This window comes from Leptinotarsa decemlineata, unplaced genomic scaffold (genome assembly GCF_025532065.1).
Source record: "Leptinotarsa decemlineata unplaced genomic scaffold, Ldec_3_MD MMD2_P_RNA_scaffold_5, whole genome shotgun sequence".
In the NCBI taxonomy this organism is placed as follows: domain Eukaryota; kingdom Metazoa; phylum Arthropoda; class Insecta; order Coleoptera; family Chrysomelidae; genus Leptinotarsa; species Leptinotarsa decemlineata.
Window position 1 is genome coordinate 7,321,386 of NW_027412532.1, and position 10,941 is coordinate 7,332,326.

At 34.5% G+C, this 10,941-nt stretch overlaps 1 protein-coding gene across 4 annotated transcripts in view; it reads right to left on the minus strand.

Annotated features, from left to right (window-relative positions):
- Nucleotides 1-1,781: 1,781 nt before the first annotated feature.
- Nucleotides 1,782-10,941, minus strand: part of LOC111517205 (ubiquitin carboxyl-terminal hydrolase-like faf) — a 43,096-nt gene continuing 33,936 nt past the window's right edge. For 3 of the 4 annotated variants that reach the window (XM_074169410.1, XM_074169409.1, XM_074169408.1), the window contains exons 13-19: nt 10,408-10,734; nt 9,310-9,591; nt 6,376-6,664; nt 5,800-6,143; nt 4,177-4,459; nt 3,865-4,094; nt 1,782-3,598 (exon numbers count right to left, since the gene is read on the minus strand). In XM_074169410.1, coding sequence (XP_074025511.1) covers nt 3,111-3,598; nt 3,865-4,094; nt 4,177-4,459; nt 5,800-6,143; nt 6,376-6,664; nt 9,310-9,591; nt 10,408-10,734 — 2,243 coding nt within the window. In that variant the 3' untranslated portion in view covers nt 1,782-3,110. The remainder of the gene's footprint in view (nt 3,599-3,864; nt 4,095-4,176; nt 4,460-5,799; nt 6,144-6,375; nt 6,665-9,309; nt 9,592-10,407; nt 10,735-10,941) is intronic. The other variant, XM_074169411.1, reaches the window with a different exon arrangement.

Genomic DNA, 10,941 nt, shown 5'->3' on the forward strand with positions numbered 1-10,941 from the left:
GATAGGAATATATTTTATACTGGCTTGCTTATTAAAATTTACTATGTAAATATAACAAAAATGAACTGGTTGAAGGGTTTCTTGCAAAGTACAAAATTAGGTACTGCTCACTGTGGTACAAGTTTGCCATTTTGGGCATTCCCAATAGATTTCAAAATAGTTTTTATACTTTCGACAAAATATTCATTAGACTCCGCAATTTCCTGCGGATCACAGGCTATTAGTATACATCCATCAATTTACATCTCTTTTACCTTTCATCTCAGCATCGAACCAGGGCACATTTATTTTTTCTTTGTTTTTCATTGAATAATATATTTTACTACTACCTCACACTGATTCTCAAATTTTAGTGGAGTTCGCTAAGGCTAGGTTGTGGGTCTTCTTTTATTCATAATCTATGTTAGTGATCTTTTTTCCTACATATTACTCCATAGTTGTTTTGCTTTCGCTGATGATACTACTCTCACGGCATCTGGAAATGTCTAAGGTAATTTATTGTGTCCAAATAGGATATAACTAGGAAATAAATATTTCGAAATATTCATCTCCCAACTACCTACACCGTAGGTTCTGGTAAATGCCTGCCGGAAAACAACCACTTCCCCGGCTAATACCACGCTGGTTATTGAATTATATTCGACAGACATTTATGCAAGATTCCTCACAGACGCTAGTCTTGCAGACGTGTCTCGTTCATCCAGCAGCAGGACCATGCTGAAATTATTCGAATTGATCACCCAGAAATCTCAAAACTTGTGATTTATTCTGGAAGCAAATTGAGCATATAATGTGAAATCTGTATTTTACCTGTTTTGCTGCAAGTATTTTTTGTAGTAGCATTATTATTGAGCTAAAACGGAGAATCTCAGGATTTTATTATTGAATGGGTAAGGCCAGCAAAGAAAATGAGAAACACTGTGTTGTGATTTTACTATTTTTAATTGTAGAATTGGCCGCGATGGTAGTGCGCCCGACTCACAATCGGAAAGCCGTGGGTTCGATTCCCACCTCGAACAAATATTTTTCTCGAGAGAATTTATCTGGTTGAAGCTGGGATGATTTTGCAACCGTGTTAGGAATCACACGTTAAAGGGTAAGACCTCGTTAGTCCTTAGCTCGCACAAGTTTCTCAGCTTCTGAGAGTGGTCGCTCGTATGGGGGCGGCAGCTGATTAACGGAAAAACAGATTTTGAACAGATTTAAACAGAAGTACGTTCTAATGCGTTAGTGTTGATTTGGAAGTTTCAGACAGTTCAATAAATATTCGAAAGTATGCGTTTTTCTTACCAAAAGAACACCAGCAAATGAAAAAAAAAACTGAGAAGCAAATTTACGCAAATAGCCATAAAGAAAGGCTCAGCTTATAATTACCCATTCGAATGAACATAAACGAAACTGTAATGACATTAGCTTCATCTATGGGGTGGAGGGAGGAAGATGTTCCGTCTTATTATATTGGATTCATGTTTATGTTTTTCCATTACTCACATTAATATATATTCATAAGTATTCCCTATTGGAGAAACCTTCAGCGTATATCCCTGATCAACTTTGATGGTTTATCATAGTTATCTCATAGTTCATAGTTGATTGAAAGAATTCTCCAAAATCCTACCTGGCAAACGTAACAATTGGATTTGAACCCTATTCTTCAATGAACTTACCCGTAGTTAATTTTAAATTTTTTCAAAATTCCAGAAAAAATTTAAATATCCATTGGAGTTTTATTGGTTCCGCCAAGATATGGAAAAATATATTTCACAATTGAAACTCAAAAGTCATGTAAAATTTAAAAGAGTTTATTTTTTATAATTATGATAAATTATAATACAAACAAAATGTGTAAGCTTAGGTTTAAGCAATAATTTAAGAGCTAAATGAGACACATTTAAAACAAAAATTACATTTTCATTGTAAGTATACAAGTTCCCTCCGAGTCTAGCCTACAAAATACACAACATAAATAGGGGGGAAACAATTTTGTGATTTATCAACAGTCATTATAGTTCATTAAATAAATAAATGTGCCATTTACACGTATAGAACACAATAAACCAACGACTCCATCAACGAATCTGGTTCTGCTTATTTAAAGCCATAACGGAATTTAACGAAAAAAATTTCATAACAAATATCTCACAAATTACAGTACTTATGTATGTACATAAACTTCTAATATATATAAATTAACAAAGTGACTCGTTAATTAAAAAAAAATATATGACAAGATTCAAAATGGTCATCGTAAATATATACAGGTATTGGTATAAAATAAGGATACCTTATAAAAAAATATAAAGTTAAATTGAGTTATGACTTTAGATGGAAATTATATTACAGAAAATTATCACAAAATCAAGTAATGTCCGATGGGTTGGTAACGAGCTGACAGAAGTTTTTATTTCCCTCTCCCAACTCAACACAATCTGGACTGTTATAACAAATCACTGAGAAACAAATTCAATTTATCAACTGCTAGATCGGTCCTTAAATTATTGTTTAAAATAAAAATATATTGAAATGTACGACTGTCGGAAAAACTATTTTGTTGATCGCTTCCATTTTACAAAGTTTCTTTTTGTTCTTCTGTCAGCTAAGAAACGCCCAGAACATAAATATTCAAAGAGCACAATTTCATATAGTTTTCCTAGATATTTACACTGAATTTTCTTATTATGTTAAAGACAAACTTTCACTAGTTACTAAAAAAAAAAGCAATTGTATAAACATGTTGACTGCATCGACTTTGAGAGTCCGTTTATTTTCTGATAAAAACAAAAGCTAACTAGAAAAACGACTGTGGTAATACGCATATTTATTTACATTTCTCCGGACAGATCCTCTCAACACACGTCAAAATGAACGCTCGGGACTACTGGTAAGGAACATGTTTAGGAAAAATGCATCCCAGTCAATATAAAAATTCAGAAAATGCGTCAAGTTACATTTTATATACATACATATCACATGTTCCTCTTTCCGTCCTCATAAATATATATACCTCTCTCCAAAATGAAGTCGACAACCAAAAGTGCAAGAGGCGCTTAAAGCTTTATATAAAAATGAAAAGCGGGCGACGAACTCTCTTTTCGCCTTCAATTGTTACCTTAGGTATTTGGGTTATTCTCACAGCTTTGCGTCACATCTGGAAGTTCAGAGTTGCTTTCCTCTTGCTGGAGTTGATCTGAAGGTGGTGGTGCTTCCTCTTGCGAAATCTGGTCTTCGCTGACATCTTCCTCTTCTCTTTCGATTTCCGGCATCATTTCCAAAGCTTTCTCCAGAGTTTTCCTGGCGCTGTTCGACCTCTCCAAAAAGTACCCATTGGAGCTTTCATTGCTTTGTGCCGGGGGAGACCATGTGTTATAGGAATATTGAGTGTTGGGAGGGTACTTCCTCTCTAGCTCGTCTTGCAGCCAATTGACAGCTGAAGCCCAAGATCGGCGGACATCTGCCTGGCGCATGAGCAGAGAATGAGCGGCCGGACACCTGTTGAAGAGTGCCACCATCGCTTTTATACATTGGTATGCTCTCTTCTGGTAGTGGCTCTTTGCACGGATGATGGTTTCTAACAGGCCTTCACGTTCTTCAGGAACACCTAAAACAGTGAAGTTTCAGTTCAAAGGAAATATTTTCCTCATGAATACACAGACACCATTTACTTGACAAACATTAATAACACTAATCCATTTAAATTTAAAGGAACATCCGAATGAAATGAGAGGACAAATACCTGCACTAAGGCATTCTAACCATTTAAAAGAACAAACAAGGAGATAAAATGTTCATTTTGAGAAGAGCCACCAATAGATAGTCTTGGACTTTCGTTGCCTACCTATTCCAAACAACATAAAAATTACTAACCTTTGATTGCATTATGTATCCGATGAGTTTGCCAAGAGTCTTCTATAAGCAGAATTGACAACAATATTTCAATGTGGTGTCTGAGTTCCTGGCAGTATGCATAAGCTATTTGCCACAGAAGTTCGGATAACACTACCCTGGAGAAATGGGGATTCTCCCACGAACAAAACTGAAGCAGTTTGATGGCTTCATCTGTTAAGTTAGTGTCTTCAATCACCTTCTTTACATACCTGAAAGAAAAGTATTTCTTAATCATCAGTTTGACTACGTCAAAGTAATAGTAATGATAAAAGGAATATCATATCGTCTTACGTTGTACGGTTGAACAAGATATCAGCAGCTTGGGGTGATATTGGCATGATATACTCCTGACAGACAGGATCTCGGTATGGATTTGGTAAAACCGGACTTCCGTTACTAGACTGGCACTTGATGCTCACGTCACAACATCGGATGAGGCACGATACTAATTGATTCAATTTTCCTAATTCCGTATATTGATATTTTATGGCTGGCCCGGGACCTTCATCTAAGGCAACTAGCATGAACGTTGCTGGGACGTTCATCCTCAGTAGTTGAGCTCTTTCTTGAATACCTGCATTATAAATATTTATTAAAAATTATTCATCTATATTTATCTTTGAATATCTTCTTGACTTCATTATAATTTATCGATTAAATAAATTAATTTAATTGAAAAAAATATCCGAAAAATCAACTAATATTGTTCATACGATTTCATTCAGGATAAAAGTTAAATTCTTTTTTCTTACAGAAAAATCAAATTACCTGAATAAAATGCATATTTTAGGTAACCCCAAAGACAAAATGTTGAATAATGAAAAGGCGGGGATAAATGAAATGAGCTGTTTAGTTTCAAAGAACACGCAGCACATATCCACTTTCGAAAACCAGATAAATCTGGTGTTGCTTGGAAAATAAATGAAAACTGATGAAATTGTCAGTACATGACTCTAAACTTTTAGATGCTTTTGAAAATCTGGAAAAAGCAAAGTGTGGCTAAGATGTATGAACATTAACAAATTTTCCATTACAAACAACTCTTTATTTATCTTTATATGAATCTCTTCATTAAAATTGGCGGAAACTCTCACGAGGAAATTTCCCGCAAATTTCTGCATCAGAATTAGTGTTCTTCATCTCCTGAAGACGTCAACTTGGTTGGTGAAGCGTGCGCCGAGAACAGCATGGCATGGCACATCTAGTGCAATACTCTCTCCTCTCGATTTGTTTGAATCGATTACCTAAAGTAGAAATTGAAACTATCCAAGTGATCTTCACTAGATTTAAAGTCGTTCTATTGTGTTTGTTCTATTTTAGGCTTTCAACTTAGGAAATAATGATTTTGGTTTTTGAACTATTTTTGTGGAGGAAATTGATGCTGGGGTGAGCGTTCAAATGGTTTAGGAAACCTTTTCACTTGAAAATCGTCATAAGACGGTTCATAACGCTAAAATATTTTGCTATTGTTGTAAATCATGCCCGACAGAAAATAACGCCGGCCGCCACTGGTAACCATAAACCAAACGTGACGTAGCTTAGAGCGCGCGAATGTACGATGATTTCCCGCTACTCTAGAAGCAGCGAGAATAATGCTACCGATTTCGACGGAATTGCGGCGAAATTTCTACGGCATTCGATTACGATATTTAAAGGCTAGCCACGAGGATGTCGACACAGTCAAGTGGAAGCTACAGTGCGGTACGTGAATCTATCTAGGAAGGCGATAGACTTTCAAATAATAGTTGAAGTGTTTGTTGTATTTAAAGTGAAATAAAATTAAGTTTGATCATTCAGTGTAGTCAATTATTGGTCAACCCATGGGTGAAAACAAAGCACTATATAACAATGTTATTACCTAAAATAATACGAGCAATTCCTATTTATTACATGCTACACAAAGTTAGCACTCACCTTGATTGGCATACATGTGAAACACAGTGCAGTAGTGTGGCAAGTGCCTTCCGTGTTCGCTAACCTCCCTCTGTAAAAGACTGAGCAACGCCCAGAGGATGTGATCGCTTAGAGAAGCCGTCATGTCGTTGTTGTTGAACGCCGCAGGTGCCGGAGAAGGGCCATCGTTTATCGAGAAATGGGCGAGCAAGACGACAATCTTTATGAAGGCGGAGCGCACCTCGTTACTGGGACAGCTAAGGAGGTACTCGCAGAACCTGCCCATGTGGCTGAACAACATGTTCTGGGCAAACCAGGAACGTATCACCGGAGAAGTTCGAAGATGCAGGCACAGTACGTCACCCCTGAAAATTATTTACTTTCATTCGCATCACGTTTCACTAATTATAGGAATAATTTATTGTAATAGCCGGTTAAAAGAAAGCATTCTTTGTCGGGTAGCTTTTAATTTAGAGTTTTATGTTAATATTCTTCCATAGAATTTAAGTACTATTAGAATTTCAAAATAATGTTTTTTACTGTTTGAAAATGCTTCTCAGATATCATGTTTGGTTTTAAAATATTGGGATCACTCACCATTCCATCGCAGGACCTCGTAAGTTTTTCTTCGTATGCCAGCCTGTATGGAACAGAAAATTACTAACCAACTGCACACTGAGCAGGTACTGCTGTTCTAACAAATCGTTGGATAACGGCTGACTGTGCCTTGGATTACTCTGAGTGCAACTGGTCGCCAATTTTCTTATGAAAGAGAAATACTCTACGGAGAACTGACTGCGGTGGTGAAGAAATTTGATATTTTGCTTTCTTATGCTATTTTCTATCGCTACTGGCATCTTGAGGTGGGTTTCTTTTCTTGTACCAGCTGGAAATAATAATAATATTTATTCAGTTGGATCATCTATAGATGACATTGAGTATGTCAAAATGTGTATAAATACAAACTCCGTGCACTTAGAGGCACAATATACAATTTACATAGATAATATAATATATAATAGTCAAAACCTAAAATAATCTGCTATTTATGCAACAGTATCGTTATTAAAATCGGCATAAAATGTTGGACATGTACATAATATATAATAGTCAAAACCAAAAATAATCTGTTATTTATGTAACAGCATCATTATTGAAAACTTCCTAAAATGTTACACATGTACAGGGTCATAAGTTATCATCCATATATTCTTTGAGGGAATAATAGGATTTATCCAGGAGCAACTCTTGGATTTGATAGTTATACTGTTTTAGAGCCAGATTTTTTATATAAATGTACTTGGAAGTTTATTGTACAATTTAATGGCCATAAGCCTGGGACATGATCCAGATACAACTAATCTTAGACACAGCCATTTATTTCATATACCCTTCCATCATACAAATTATGGCAAACATACACCCTTGGAAAGCACCCTAAAGTTAGTAGATGACAAAAACATCAGTATTTTTGGTGTCTCTTATGGTCGTTTTAAACAATCATTGAATAATTCAAGTTGGTAATTGTTTACATGAGGTAGTAACAAGTTTAATTTTAATTCAGTATCCTATAGTATTTTATAATGTTATATAGTTGTGTGCTGCAGAAACATTCCGTAGCGTTTTAGTTTATATTTTACTTTTTTTATGTGAAATTTTTACACTGTAATGGGGTTTATCCCGTATAAATGAATAAATAAAATAAATAATCTGTGTGTTGACACTTCCAACTCTAGGGAATTTCTAGTATTATGATTATTACCATTAAGAGTAGGAAAACTGGTTATGTGTGATGTTATATATTTTAATATCTAATAAATATCCTTCTAGTAACTCCTGCTATATACTTTATGGTTCTTTTTTGAATTTTGAGTATTCTGGAACAATCACTAGATGCTCCCTAAGCTGTAATACCATAGAAAATGTTACAATGAAAAAATGCATGATAGATATTGAGGATATCTTTTTACAAATCGTATCAATATGCCTGTTTCATTTGAGATTTTCTGTTATCTTCAAACCCAAAATTTTTGTCTCATCTTGTTGTTGAATTGATCCATTAATTGACGTTACTAGTAAACTGTGATCTGGAGTGGTTCTTGAATGATTAAAACTTAAAAGCATGGTTTTTCTTTCATTTAACAAGAGACCATTGTCTGAGAACCACTTCTGGGTTCTTTTTATTTATCAGATGCTTTATTAATTGTGGCTTTAATATTTTCATGAGTTATCAATAAAGATGTGTCATCAGCATATATAACGAACTGATACTATAAAAATTATTTACATATATTATATATAAGAGTGGACCTAATATAGAACCCTAAGGAACCCTGAGGGAACAATTTTTAAATTCTGCTAACCTCTATATACCTAGTAGTATCTACCCTCCAAGTAACTTACAAACCATTTGTGGGTTATTCCCCTGATTCCATATTGTTAGGAGAATTTTGTGATCTACCAGATCAAATGCCTTACTCTTTTCACCTTCATCCAACTCCCTGTACACGTTGTTGAAGAACTGTGTAATCGCTTGACTTGTGGACAATCCCTTGCGAAAACCAAACTGGTTCACATTAAATAGACCCCATTTATTAAAAAAAAGTTTTCATTAGGCTCGAAACATATTTTTCATATACTTTTGAGAATGGACCAATGAGGGAAATTAATCTGGAATTTTGTATGTCAGTGTCATTTTCCTTCTTATAATTCACAAATGACATCTTATAACATAAGTGTTATCGAATTCTCAGTGTGGCTACACAATTCTGTGAAAATATATAACCATTGGTTCACACCAATGAACCATATATCATAATCGAACAATAAACTTCTGTTTGGTATATCATATTATAATTTGACTGAGTTTTATAACAATCAGTTTTAACCAGTATTTTTACCTTGTCAGAATCTGTTTTTTCGACTTTATATATACTTAATAATAATAATAATCTTAATACATATGGGTATCATAATTCACATACAACATATATAGGTAGTAATTATAGACAATTCATGATTATTCTATATCTAATTTAAAGCAATACTAGATAATTATATAAAGACATCTGATGTACATGTTGTGTTTAATTTTTACTCAAATAATGTGTTTACAATTGTTTTATTAATTTTTTATATACACATGGCAATATTTATTGATTTCATGTTTTGTTTTTCATTACTCATGTACGCTTTATCAACAAGTTTTTTTTTATCAAGTATATTTATTATTATTCTTTCTCTCACAAAATATATAGAGCTTATTTTTTCGAAAAAATCCTCTCTGATACTTTTCCTGGTATAAATGCACACCCAAGTTTTAAGAAATCTGGAATATTATAGCTCGTAATTTTTATAATCCATAATTAGAATTTCTACAACAAACATATTAATTTCAACTTCTACATGTGAATTCACAAATTTTGAATTGTGTTAATTTTAGCATTAAGAGATGTGCTCATTTTTCCTAACGAAGTATGAAAAAAATATTATTTGTAGCGAATCATTACAATATCATTTTGTAGTACTCACATATTGTCAGCAAATCTAATGCTTTCAGTGCAGCTTCTTCCTCGATATCATGCCTGGTGTAAAACAGCATATAAGCGTTCCACCACCTTTTCTGTCGTCTGTACGTCGTTCTCTTCAACATCGGATCAAAGACTTCTCCCATGTAATCCCCTCCAAAACACTGCACCTTCATTTCTTCATCATCTCCCATTCTACATTCGGACACGTCTCCGTCGTCGAATTTGTACCACCTCACTTCCCCTGAAGGATCTCTGCTTCTAATATATGAATAATAATGTCCACCTGTGAAAAGAAAAAAAAAATACGTTATTAGATGAAAATTTATAATAAATGCATATAAACAAGTATACTTGACAACTAACACTTACAGATATAAAAAAAAAATGATGCACAGACATTGTTAAAAAGAATTAAGTGATTTAATGCATGTCCCTAAAGTTATTTTGAAGGTACTCCTCAGTGCTATAGAACGCTTTTCTTTTTAGGTATAGTTTTATTTTGTTCTTAAACTGTGTGAAAGGTAAGTTTTTTACTTCTTCTGGAAGGACATTGTACATATTTATGCAATGATAGCCAGTTCCGTCTCTAGTACGGGAGAGTCGCAAATAGTTTTGTACAATTCTTTGACTGTTTCGAGTAGAATAGTTGTGTAAATCGCAATGTCTACTATACATGTTTTGATTTTGTTTCATATACAATAGACATTCCAATATGTAGACACATGGCAAGGTAAGTATACATAGTTCCATAAACTTTTGACGACAACATTCCCGGTAACCTATGTGGGCTATAATTCTGATGCATTTTCGCTGTAAACTAAATGCTTTGGATGCGTGGGTTGAGTGGCCCCAATTTAGTATAGCATATGACATAGCTGAGTGAAAAAAACTATAGTAAGCTGTCATTAATACATTATGAGATACACTATATACTAGATTCCTTATTAGATAGATAGTTCTTGAGAGTTTACCCGAGAGGTACGCAATATGCTTTTCCCATGTCAGTACCGGATCAATATAAACGCCTAGGAATTTAACTGGTTCAGAATTAGAATAGCTGTCAGGTAAGTTTCGTAGCGTAAATATTTTGTGTACTCACCCGATGCTTGTCCCGAATGGACGACGATACCAGAGAGACGATATTTTGTACAAACGTCGTCGGCACTAGGATCTAAATCACAGTCTATTATCTCTCCCTCGATCTTGGCCAGTCCGGATACGGTGTACGGTTCCATATCGAGCTCCCGTGGAAATTCAAAATAGTCGTTGAATTTGATGGCACACACCCTCTCGAAATCATACTCGAATCTTTTCAATTGAATACCTAAGATTGGGGGTAGTTTTTTAACACACAGTCGTTTAACAGTCACAACTTTTTTCGCGCACTTTTCACAATGATACGCATCAGCACCTTCTAATAGTTCACCTAAAAAAAAAAAAATAGAAATATTCAAATAATTTCAGAAAAATTTTGTTGTTTGGATCAATGTCAAAATCTGTCATGTTAAAGAAGTCTTTCTCAAAGTGGGCGATAACGCCCCCTTGTGGGCGCTGGAGGCCTATATAGGGGGGCGATGACTAATTTAAAAATGTCTTTTTGCTTTCAACACAAACTTTACCGCTCCTTTACGCT